This window comes from Cottoperca gobio, chromosome 11 (genome assembly GCF_900634415.1).
Source record: "Cottoperca gobio chromosome 11, fCotGob3.1, whole genome shotgun sequence".
Lineage (NCBI taxonomy): Eukaryota > Metazoa > Chordata > Actinopteri > Perciformes > Bovichtidae > Cottoperca > Cottoperca gobio.
The window spans coordinates 18,037,089-18,050,595 of NC_041365.1; the positions used below are offsets into that span (position 1 = coordinate 18,037,089).

General features: G+C 38.8%; 1 protein-coding gene across 2 annotated transcripts in view; it reads right to left on the minus strand.

Moving 5' to 3' along the window:
- LOC115015899 (tenascin-X-like) overlaps positions 1-6,912 on the minus strand; it is a 42,929-nt gene extending 36,017 nt beyond the window's left edge. The window contains exons 1-5 of one of the 2 annotated variants that reach the window (XM_029443517.1): positions 6,855-6,905; positions 2,749-2,848; positions 2,279-2,645; positions 1,432-1,489; positions 1,066-1,284 (exon numbers count right to left, since the gene is read on the minus strand). In XM_029443517.1, coding sequence (XP_029299377.1) covers positions 1,066-1,284; positions 1,432-1,489; positions 2,279-2,407 — 406 coding nt within the window. In that variant the 5' untranslated portion in view covers positions 2,408-2,645; positions 2,749-2,848; positions 6,855-6,905. Of the gene's footprint in view, positions 1-1,065; positions 1,285-1,431; positions 1,490-2,278; positions 2,646-2,748; positions 2,849-6,854 lie in introns of both variants that reach the window. The other variant, XM_029443518.1, reaches the window with a different exon arrangement.
- Positions 6,913-13,507: the final 6,595 nt, after the last annotated feature.

Below are 13,507 nucleotides of genomic sequence, written 5' to 3' on the forward strand. Positions count from 1 at the left end.
TCTCTTTTACCTCTGTTTTTGGTCTCCACCACCTCCTGAGTTAAATATCTGTCTCTTTAGCAAATGTTCCTACTATGTTCACCAGCCAGTCCCTGACTGTGTCGGTCTGCAGTTTGCTGCTGAGCAGGTAGAGTACAGAGGTTTTTACAGCAATCTTTTTCTGAAGACGACGTTATGAAGCAGTGAGAGTGAACCAGAACAGTACAGTTGTGGGCTGGACAGATCAACAATGAGCTGAAACTAACTTTAAAGCTCTGTAAAGCCGAGGGGAGCTGCACATTGTCACATTGGGCCTCATTCATCAACTGTTGAAATTTCTTTCCACCGACACAGTTTTCTCAAAGATTCTGACATTAACCGATGTTTCCTTTTTGGAATTTGTTCTTAAGAACAGAATCTATGCAAACTCAAGAGAACACTGACATGTTTGTGCAAAATAATTTGTTTTCATTTATCAATTCTATAGTTGTATAATATAGGATTTAAATTACAATAATATGTTTGTCATTTCTAATATTAAAAAATATATTTTCATTATTTTACAAAGCCTTATGGTCTTTTAAAATAAATAAACGCGACACTAACACTGAACAAGGAATAGCATCCTCTGCATCTTACTCTGTGTTATTTTATATCCACTGCTGATGCTACTAAGTATGAAATTGTTTAGATTCACTTCCTGCAAAAGCACTTTGTTATGAGTTTGTAGTCCCATGCTCCGTCCTCTTTGGACTTTCACTTGGGCATTTGTAATGTCTGTGTGCACACAGCCCTGCTGCCTCATGCCCTTTTATGGTGATTAGAGGGCATTTACATGCTAATTAGGATCAACTGGCATGACTTTCAATTTACAAAGACAATGAGATTCATCATTATAGGAACATAGGCAGGAGCAATTCAAAGCATGACTCTGATGTAGAATTGTCTTTACAACACATTTAAGAAGACATTTAGGAAGATATTGTTGAATGAGGCCCAATGTTCTCACAATGGTTTTTTGCCACTTATTTAGTCATAATTATTTGAAGTGAGAGAGAAATACTTTAAAGTAACAACACGTTTTACCTTTGCTCTCTTTGGAGGTGCAGCAGCCTCCCTCAGCTCCTCCACATTTCTCCCTGAGGGACGACACCTCCCTCTCCAGCCTCTCCAGACGTTCCCGCAGAGCAGCGAAGTCCGCCTCACAACCACAAGACCCGGATCCCGAACCAGAACCCAACGGAATCAGTTTGATCTTATGGGTCAGGACAAGAGGGTAACCGGGTGTCAGGTCGATTTCTTTACCTGAGAGATGAATAGATTGGATTAAAGCTGGGAGACAGACTCATACCAGTACTGATGAAGCTGTAAGAAAAATTACTTTGGTTGACAATATTCTTTCAAACAATGATAATGTGTATGATTCATAAAATAAACACTCCAGGTTTTTACCTCCCTGGCTGACATCAGATGAATCCTCCTGAGTGATGCAGCCCTCGGAGATCACCACCTGTAACAATGATAATGTGACAATGTGTCCCACTTCTGGAGTAACCCTAACCCTAACCCTAACCCTAACCCTAACCCGAACACAACGGATGTATCACAGTGACCCCCAATATCCCTCAATCCACTGCAAGCAGACCGATTGTGCACATAATTAAGAAGTGAAGTCAGGAAACGTCACATTTCCAATTTGTTTTGTATTCACGAGGTAAGTAAATACATCACATGAATATATAATTAAAAAGGCTTAAGCAGGATGTAAATAATGAGAACATGAAATCCACTCTGCTGTTTGTTTAACATAAGAGACAGAACAGAAAGAATACTAAGAGTTGGATGAAGTTGTGACATAACCATCCATCATCGTTCTGTAAACTGTAAAAGGGGCCCATCAGGGTCAGGCCCAGGGGCCCAAAGGGTCTGTGGGGCCATAAGCCAGAGCTTCAAAGTGTCTCACTGTCCAGCATCACTGATGAACGCTGAACAGAGTTTTGAAGCTAATTTTGTAATTCAATTAAGATTTAGAAATCAGGACTATTACTTGTATCTGAGTATTTCTACCCTGTGGCATCTCTATCTGAATACACCTCACTACCCATTTGAGGGTAACTTCCAGATGATAAAATTAAACATTTGACATTAGGCTCAGGAAACATCATCATTTCTCTGTCTCTTATATGTGAGCAGCAGGTTTAGATAAGCCTCGACTTGTTGAAGGAAATATACGTATAGTCCCGAAATTCAGATTATTTCTTAAATTATGTCAATTAATCCAGCCTGTCAATCGATTTACCTTGATGGAGTCCTGCTTTGTTTCCCTCGGCGTCCTTTGACCTCTAACCTGTAACTCATGGGAGGTTGATGGGGTGAGGAGGGCAGTCGGGAGGAGGACGAGGAGGAGGGAGGGGATAAAGGGAAACATCGCTGGGGTCAGACCAGGAAAAACCTTCTTCAGATTGTTTAGGAAAAAGGGAAAAGATTGTGTCCTGCTCAGGGACTCTGAAGCAGTTTGTTTGGCTGAGCTGAAGCTAATTTTCTTCAAAGATAGACAAATTAGTAGCACTTGAAGTGGAGCTGAAAGAGGTCGCTGTCCGTCAGATCACACAGAGGTGATGACATTTACCAGCCGTTTTCCCTCCAGTCTCTCCTCTGTACTCCTTCTGGAACAAACACAGAAACACACATTTAAACCCACCTTAAATTTCCACGTTAGCTCAGTAGACTCACAATTAGTGGAAATGGAGCCATTAGCTGTGTACAGACCTGTCAGTGTAGCGTGTCGGCCAATAAACCACAGCGGAAAAAGTAACTTGGTCTGAATGAGTAATTTGTTCAAATGCAGCCAGTTTTCTGTTGCCGCCACCTGAAAGGTGATGATGGATCAGGCTGATCATTCAGATTATTTGTTACACAGTAATTGGTTTATTTATTTAGTATGAAGAGTGTTTCATGAAATGGATCTTTAGGTTTTATTGGTTTAGCTACTTTAAGCCTCGCTGATTCTGATTGCTTTGGAAAATTAAGCTCAACATAAACGTGTTTGTTGTTAAAAGTAGTTTATGAACCGACTATGAATGAACTTCAAATCTGTCACAGTCAACATTTGTAAATCTGTCATTCTAATAACAACGAGTCTGTATATCAGTAAGCTATATATTATGCTGCTTTTGTAAATTAAACGGTTTCATTTCATTCACACATGTCTACTGGACACTACTTCTCATGTTAACCAACTTACACATCTCTGCCTTGTCTTTGCCAAAATGTTGCTCTATTTTATAGTCAAACTTATAATATTTATGGAAAACCCTCTGCCGCTGAAAAATAAAGCCATCGTGGAAGTGCCTAAAACTGCAGTTCCTCAAACGGCCACGTGAGGCTGCTTCAAAGCGAGTCTCCATTGACCCCCATGTTACTTTACAACAGAAATAAACATGTTTACAGCCTGGTACTAAACACGGTTTTGATCTCTAAAGTTTATATTCCCGTTCATCACAACTGTACGTGGGGTGAAATGATATTTAACTCAACCGTTTAAATTATATTAATGCTTAAAGTTATGCATAATTAAGGACGTGGCCACTTTGAGTGACAGGTGGGGGCTGTCACAGGTCGCTAGCTGCTGTCTGCTCTACTGTGTCACCCGACGATCCACCTCTTTGATCATTTTTGGATTAGCTGGGATTTATGCGGTGTTGTCACTTGCCAAGATGGCGACGGTCAGAGCCACCACATGGAGCTTCACAACAGCTCTTCAGAAATCTACTGTATGGGTGACCTCACGGAGACCTACATCTGTATTTTATACAGTAAATGGAAAAACCCTACAAACCACCACGTTATTATTAAACTACAAGGGACAGATAAATATTGCCACACTTGGAGTTAGAGAGTTTCCCCCTGACATTTCCTCCAGCACACATTCAGTCCCTGAGCAAATCCCACAAGAAAGAGGTTTATAATCAAAGCTGGTTAATACGAAAATATATTTTCACATCATGGTGAGGTTTCAAATTACAATCTCCCCTTTGAAAACATAATAATAATAATAATAATATTATAATAATAATAATAATAATAATAATAATAATAATAATAATACACTTTATTTGTAAAGCACCTAAAAGCAATCTCAAGGCGCATACTTTTTATTGCTTCTCTGTGTCGTTAGCAGTACATTAATTTGTTTAGCCTTGGTGGCTACAAATAGTGTAGCTTTTTGGGGTTTTGACCGGCAATGTTGTGGCCAAAGATTGTCCGTTAATGTTTAGCAGGTATATTGTTTACCATGTTTACTGTCTTAGTTTAGCGTGTTAGCATGCTAACATGTGCGAATCAGCACCAAACACAAAGTACAGCTGAGGCTGATGGGAATGTCTTTAGTTCTGCAGGTATTTCAACAAATTGAAATGTTGACCTGAACGCACCAGAAGAAAAGTCAAAGGATCACAATTGATGCTGAGGGCAACATTACATTACAGGTCATTTAGCAGACGCTCTTATCCAGAGCAACTTACATTGAACTAACTACAGGGACAGTCTCCCTGGAGCAACTCAGGTTTTAGTACCTTGCTTAAGGGTACAATGGTGGCAACCTGGTATTGAACTCCCAACCTTTTTAGAAGGCGCACCACTAGACCTCTAGGCCATCACAACATGATTTTCTGAACCAAATTTCAAGACTTCCATCCACTAGTTGTTGAGACATTTCACTCAAAACTATAACAATCAACCTCATGGAGGGGCTAGAGGAAATCAGTGTTGCCAACTCCTCAGTAAGGCAAGTAGCTATTGGCTGTCCTAAAAGTCGCTAGAAATTGCTAAATGACATCATCGCCTAATTTGCATAATCCGCTATTTGCATGTAATTGTAATGGACGCTGTAGGAGACAGGAACAACGTCGTGGGAGACAAAAAGTAAAAAGTAAAGAGTAAAAGAGTAAAAAACACCCTAAATATGTTTATTATTGATTCTTGTATTTGTTGTTGTTGTCGTTTGACATTGAAATATGCCATCACTTCTCAAAATAAAAAGTCTCTACATTTGTCGCTAGTAGCTTTTGACAAAAAACAATCAGCAAGAGATTTGGAAAGTCGCCAAGTTGGCAAAAAAGTTGCCAAGTTGGCACTGGAGGAAATGTCCGAGGATTCATTGTACAGGAAGTATGAATGTGCAGATATTTGTGGTGGACTAACTGAAACTAATAAATGATAGCGCAAAGACGGTGAAAGTTATTTTGTACTAATACTAATACTAATTATTTGTGTAAAATGCTTTTTCTCTTCCTTTTTGAAAATTCTTAAAATTACATAAACTGCTTCTCCCTCATTAAAAATGCAAATGGCCATCAGTATATGACAGAAAGAGGATTCAGCATCTGCAGTTTGTGTAAACCTCGGCCCGTTAGTGAGCAATCTCTGTTGACTTCAATGGGAACAATTAGCTTGGGAATACCTGCCAGGGACAGCTGCTCCAGCTGCTCCAGCTGCTCCAGCTGCTCCGGTTGAACCCTCTCAGAAAACACAGGAGGGCAATAGAAACCCTGAACGCACCATAAAGACGGCACACTTGCTCTTCACCTTTACTTTGTCTCGCTGCTGCTGGTTTTCATTCCTCCTGTTCACACTGAGCTTCAGAAGCCATAATAAGCTCCCTCCCAGCAGCTCCATCCCCAAACTTAACTGTGGTGTGATGTGTTGAGACTATTAACCAGTGAACTTTTGTTTTGACATTTGAAATAGTAGTTTGAACCCCCCAAAAACATCTTATCTCAAGGTCCACTTACTAGTTTTTAATGCAGCTTTTAACTCAGTAATTGCAAACTCCATCCCCTGAGGAAGACAGGTGTAAACTGGTAGAAAAATCAGTTGGACCTTGATTTTAGACTTTTTGGTCATATTTGTATTGCAGATCAAGAATGCTTTGATTGGCTTTTAGTGATGTAATGATGAACAGACATTACACGCCTTTGTTAACGAGTGTCAGTGACGCACTGAAGTCTGAGCAGCCGGGCTGAGGATAACATCATACAACATGTGAAATCATTTGGAAAAGAAAAAGAAGAGCTGTCACTCAACAAAGTTTGTGTTTTTTTACATACATTTTCACCGATTTTCATCTCATCCACTGTGCAGCACATTTCAACATATGCACACCTGCATGCAAGAGCCTTAACAGCTTTTGAAACCACCTGATGCCACGATGTTAGTGAAGTGCAGTTAAAACATCCTCATCCTTAATTCTCATTTTGTTTTTTCATTCCTAAAACATCTGGAGAAAACAAAATCTCATGCCAACGGGGGGGATTTCACCTGTTTCCAATACAGATTGTCTTATTATAGGAATCATAATGTTTTCTTGATATTCCTCTAACAATCTGTCTTGTTTGATTAATATTGTTCAGGCTGAAATAAACTCATCCCACTTGCAGACTGGGAATTATACACACAATAATTGTCACAAAAGTTCTACAAAAGTTTCTATTTTTCATCAGCTGTGGTGCTACAAATATATTTTATGAACTGTGCAGATGAAATATTGGATACTGTTGAATTATTCAGAATATTAAATATATAGTTGCATATAATCATTATTTGTGTGAAGGTGACGTCTTCAGGTTGCTTAATTTGTCCAAATATATTCAGAGAACAATTAATCAATAATCTAAATAGCTGCCAATTGATTTTTTTATCCTTATTGTTTCAGCTGTAATTGAATAATAAGCACATTTAATTCATATATATTTATGCATATTGATGCAATATCCACAATATCAATGCACTTGTTTCAAAATCTCTTGAATGATTATAAATGAAATGAATGAAAGATGCAAAGTGGAACATTATGAGAATGTAAAGAAGCATCTTACCTGCTGTGAGCTCAGATGACTTGCTGTCTGTGAAACTCTCACTGACTGACCAGCAGCAACAGCAGGACGAGCGGACGGACAGAAAGAGAGAGAAGAAAAAAAAAGGAGGGGAGGAGTGCTGTAGCATTTTCTCATACTTGAAGAATTTGTCCTCCCTCTCTTTCTCCTTCTCCTCCTCCTCCTCCTTTCTTTCTCTCTGATGTAATTCTATGTGCTTTACAGGTCCCTGTTGGGCGGAAGATTTGCGATGGAAAACATCTGAATTTTTAGATGTTTTTAAGGGAACGTTGGGGCCTAAAAATCTCTAATGTGTTTTGAAGCAATCTCTGTCCCCTGCTGGACTCTCCGTGACGTCAGTTCCTCTTTTTGTTTGTTGCATCGGTCACATTTTGATGCTCTGCTGATAAACCTGCTCTCCATTCAGTGTCAGTGAAGCAGCTCCAGGATCTGGCACTACACAGACATTTGGCCGCTTCTTTCTTGTTTTGTTTTCCGGGAGAGGATGTACAACACATTCATCTCTAAGATGCTCATATTGTTGCTGTCACACAAAGTTTAGATGGTTTTTGATGAGTTGAACAAGCAAGAGCACGGGATGCACACCGCCCACTTAGGACAAATGCATTTATCCGAATTTTGAAATCAATAGGAATTATTAATCTAATTATTGAAGAATGCACTTTGCAAAGACACAATGTGTTCACCTAATAAAGTTATTTACTGGAATATTTGCAGATACAGTGCATTCACTTTTTCACATGTTGTTATGTTGCAGATATTTTAGTTTTTTCTTTTTAATACAATTGCAAAACAAAAACAAAAAAATCATGAAACACGGTTTAGTTTTACCTAAAATGTGAAAAAAGAAAATTTCTGAATTGTTCACACTTTTATTTCCTTTATTGGGGCAACTTACAACCTATTACTGCACTCAACTATATTTCTGATCTATTCTACTTGAGTTGTTTTCTTTCATTTGACCAATTTTTATTTTAAAAATCATTTTATTCTATCTTAAGGGATTTCTTTCTGGCTCTTATTGCACATTGCTTTTAAATGCTTTTCTTTGCCTATGTAAATCACTTTGCATTTCCTCTGTGCTTGTGTTTGTACCAAATGTGAAATATAAATATTTGCCTATAAGCACAAACATTCCAGAGTATGATGCCACATCATGGTGAACATTCATATCACATCAGCTTTGGTAATTGTGCTAAAATGAAAGTTAAGTTCTTTTTTTGCACAAAGCAACACAATTCAAAACATCTGTCAGCATCAGGCGTCACATGAACATTTATCATCATGTTTGCCTCTCTGTGGTGGTCTTCTGCACAATCTGTGTAGCACATTCACAAGTCATTGACCTTCTTCAGGCGTACATGGTAAACAGAAGGTCTTGTCAGGAAGCGCAACCAGCAGGAGATGAATTGGTGTGAAGACTTTTCTGTTCCGTCTCTGCTGAAACTTGTGGCTGTATTTATTGAATATGCACAACGATCACAGCCTTGCAGGTGGTGCAGGTCTTTTATTAAAGCTACTAGAGAACAATACAGAAATAACTACTTTAAAAAGTGTGACCCATCCGCCTCAACTCCCGCCCACCTTCAGCGGACCTTTCCTCTCTTTCTAAGCTTCTGCTCCCCTTAGCGTGTAATAAGGATGCACATGGGTTTACACTGGAGTAAGTTGAAAGCCTGGTGCGTCATACAGATGCTAAAGGGTGCCTTGTGCACAAGACTGGCCCTGACCTCCCTGGAGCCCAACATTCTGCTGAGGGGCCTCCTACCATGTGCTGTTGCCACACAGTCACACCTCCCACCACAACCCTCCCTCCTTTAACACAGTTGGTCTAAGAATAAGAAGACTTATACACAACAGAATGAGCATGAATAAACTATATTTATTGAATAAAATATTTCATGCAGCAGATTAGTGAATATTAACAGTAACATGAATAAGGAAAAGTAGAAAATAATCAAATATAACACAGAGCTTTGTACCTGCTGATGATCACATCTCCTTCAGCAGAGCACCTGTAAATTATAGATACAAATACTATTATTCATTTTAAATATAAAAATACTATTTGTATTTTGGTTTGGCTGAATATTTGATGTGCATATTGCCCAGTATGCCCAGCTAATCCACATTTTAAATTCAATATTTAATCAATAGTCAGTGTCAATCTTGCATCAGTGCAGAGTTGTATCCAAACCTTGACTGAGAGACGAGATACTCTTTGTCCCCACAGAGCTGGAGCTTCATTTCATATTCACATGGTTGTCTTTTCCAAGCTGCTGTTTAAACACTGTTGCCTGTTGGCAATTATGAAACGTAATAAATATTTGTATTTCACTCTCACTTCTGTCCGGCACAAAGTCACAGAACACGGCCTGGAAGTGGCTGGAGAGCAGCAAGACACAGACCAAGAGATGCAGAGCGTGGTGAGCGAGACAGAGAGAGATGAAGTGTGAGATGGATCAACGATTAACGTTGCTGTTATCTGTTTGACCTCAGAGATAACACATGTTTATCTGATTGCTGTTCCCGCAACTCCCTCTCATGATGTTTTTCTTTTCTTTTGGCTACGTCCTCTCATCGAAGTTGTAAACACTGACGCCTGCTGTGATACGATGGGGAGGCGGGGCCCTTGGGTAATTTGCGGGGCATGTATAGGCTCTGTGTCAAGCTCTCTGTGGGACATCTGAGCACTGTAATGTAAATGAAATGTAAAAGTGATCTCAGACCACCCTGTTAATGTGGTACAGTTTACTGGTCTACACCTATAATGTCGACGCTAACAAGTCTTTGAGGTAAACTGCTTCTGGGCTCTGACACGGCCGGTGTAAAACATTATATATTTTGCACATTCCATCCTCTTTGCTACACTGTACAACTTTTCTAATTTTAAACAGACATATTTTATTAAATCTGATTCTGATAATCTATCAGCAAATATAGAAATATGTGTAGTTTTACTGCTTTTTATTATTCTGTCTTGTTGAAAGGGAAGGAAATTGATCAAAGGCAGTTCAGCAGTCAAGCAGAGGGTCTTTGAACAGGAGGAAGGGTATGGGCGGTTCAGGTGAGGTCATCCAGAGGCTTGTGAGAAAGATTAAACGTGGACATGAATTATGCGTTCCTCCAACAGGTTGCTCCACCTTTTGGTTCAAGTTTTAGGGGCATAGAAAAGTTGATTATCTCCGTGTAGGAACCTGCGTCCTGCTTCTCTCCATGTTTCATTTTTGTCTGTTTTAATCATATTCTTACTCTGACTCTTCAGACACAATTAACTTTTTTTCCGTGGCTATGACTCGTAGTAGTGGTGGTTGAGTACTAACCCCTAACTTTAGGGGAAATTGCCAAAAAGCTTTTCTTTTTAGATTTCACATTAATCTAAAATATGAATGAACAATACTTATTTCTATATCAACACATGACATCATAATACTGTGTGTGTCATTGATGAACTCTATGGTATTAGTGATGACTTTAAAAAACGGACAATTAGGGCTGCATTTAACAAATATGTGTACTATTGATTATTTTCTTGATTTATTGTTTGCTCAGAAAATAGAGAACAGTTGATCAAACAGCCCGAAAGATTGATCACTATCACTTATATCACTTGTGAGGAGATGGAACTTGGGGAATGCTTGACTTAACTATTTATTTATTCATCCAAATAGTTGTGATTAAATGGACTAATCGCTAGTTTAGTGTATACCACAATATCTCCAGGGAGTTTATGAGCTTCAGATGTTAATTAAGTTTGCAGGATGTAGCTGAAATGTTTGACTTCTGTTAGTTTTGGGCTGAAGTTAATCAGGTTTATTAACCATCAACTTTACTACCCGACCCTAAACTCTGACTGACCTCCGCCACCTGAAGCTCTTCTGTCTGTCTCAGTGTCAATCATTTTTTCATTTTGCGGGGAAGCATTTCGCTATATTATAATCATTAATAATAATATTCTTACTGCTTATTTGATTGGTTGAATGGTTATACAGGATTATGTTAGCTCTGTTGCACATTGTGGGCTTCACACTGCAATGTAAGATACAGACTGCGATGGTTCCAGGCTCAATACTCGGGCTGACAGCCGATCACCTTTACTATCAAGTGTACTGCCCTAAAGCCTGACAGACCTCCAGACAGTCGCTGGCACGCCGCACTGCATACCTCACGCACTGTGGATTTATTTCCTGTCGCTCACTAATCACCATTATATCCTCTAAATCAGGGGTGTTAAACATGCGGCCCGGGGGCCAAAACAGGCCCGCCAGAGGGTCCAATCCGGCCTGCGGGATGACTTTGCAAAGTGTAAAAATTACAAAAGTTCATTACATTTGAACATTTTCAGAATGAATTTGTACTTTTTTGCACTAAAACGAAGGGAAACATTTGGAGTTGTTGTTATTTACATGTTATTATGCTGTGATGTTACTGGTCCGGCCCACTTGAGATCAGATTGTGCTGCATGTGGCCCCTGAACTCAAATGAGTTCGACACCCCTGCTCTAAATGGATTTGTAAAATTAAAAATGTAATAAAAGGTGATTGCAAAAATAACAATATACTGTATATATATATATATATATATATATATATATATATATATATATATACATATTCCAAATATTCTTTTGTATTCATACTCATATTCAAAAATCTCAATTATTAATAAAACATTTTAATTTGACCAAAAATGTTTATCTAAAAGTATTGTTCAATGTCTGCACAGATGCGGAGAGGATGTTTTTATTAATGTACTTCTTGAAAATTGGTATTGGTGCCATGTTGCATGACCTGTAAGTGTGAACTGTAGACATACATTCTAAATCCTTGTCCTTTAAAATAAATCCAAAATCAAACAAGCACAAATTAAAAAACAATACAGATTCAATATTATTTTCTGCAAAACACACATATGTTTGATTTAAAAGAAATTCATTACAAAATGATCTCATTGAGAATATTAAAATAAATGTGAAGAGAATCAGAATCAGAATCTCAACATTATGAATAACATCTGAAGAACATCTGGAGCAGGACAGCCTCACTTATGGACCACAGGGACAGCAGTTGTTAACAGTTAAAGGAGATTCAAATGAGGAATAAACAATAAGCTTTCCAAGTACTCCAGATATACAATAAACAGTTAGCAATCAGTGGCACATTGATCGCTATCGACGATGAAGGGAAGACCAGGGGGAGTTTCTGCCTTCTAAACACTTTTTCTTTGAAGCATTTATTAAAGTCCTTGGACAGGACATGTGGATGCTGCAGGAATAACATCTTTCATTTCAGCTGGCCAATATATCACCAAAAAATAACACTTTAATATCTATTCATGAACATGTCGATAAGGCATCTTTAACTGTCCAAAAGTAAGGAAAGATGCTGAAAACAGCATCCAGAGGTTGCTCATTGTGAGCCAGCACAAATATCAAAAGCACACATATACAACCTCAGTGTCAAGTCCAAAATTATGATATCAAGCAGCATCTAGCTTATAATCAAAATCATATAAACTTTAGTGGAGCGTGCAATTCAATCAGATTACTTTGAGTAAATCAAAGCCTGTTTTTTAAATTATACATGAAGCGTGATGCACCCTCGAAGGTCAAATATTATGCAAAATGCACTTTTTCTTTTTTTTAAACATAAATATGTGTCTCCGGTGTCTAGAAACCCCTGAAGTTTGCTCCAAAAGACAATCCTCTCTCTTTTCCTCCTGCTCCATTTATCAGAAAAACTGGATTCCTCCTGTCCGCCATCTTGATTTGCTCACTCATTGACTCATTGTCGTCACAACAACAGGAAAACTCTTTCTCAACGAGGGTCAGTAGCATAGACTAACGATGTTCCGTACAGGTGGGCACTTTTCTCATAAACTACTGGTCCAAAAGACATGAATCAAAGTTTAGACCAACACATGGATATTCCCCCAGAGCATGACCACACAAACATGCTAGTCTGGCTGCTAACAACAGAGAGCGAGCTGACGAGCGCTGAAGAGCAACAAGTCAACACCGTTAGTATACTTTTTCTGCTAATACACCCCCAAATAAAACCCATTACCACCACATTATGAAGTACTTCCATATAACTTTCAAATAACACATGTCGAGGAACTGTACACTGAAAAAACTGCTACAGTTTATCCTGATAAAAATGTGTGTATTTGTAATTTGTAATAAATGTAATTGTATAATTTAAAAAATCAGTCATTGATCAAAAATCAAAAATAATAAAAATTCCCTCCCGTGGTCGAACCTGTCACCTTTACATTTGATCTCGGTATGAATGGATATCTGTCTCTGGGAGGATTCAGGTTTTCTCTGTTGGCCTTCCAGACAGTAGAGTCCTAATCCCCTTAACTACTAACTTTAACCACCGAGCTCAAAAGCCTCTTCGTCTGCCTCTGTAGACTCATCAACAGGACTTTCACGGTCTCTTAGGGAGGCCTGAAATGCCTCAGAGCCCATGACCACAAGCATCACGAAGTGAAGGCTAATTGCACCATGTGCGTTTTGAGCCGAGCCAAGTGGAGTCCGTGAGAGCGTTAAACACAGCGACGGCAGAAATTACGAGAGCATGGATCATGTAAAGCTGGAAAATGCTAATTGAAGTTGACACCTACGTCTTGAT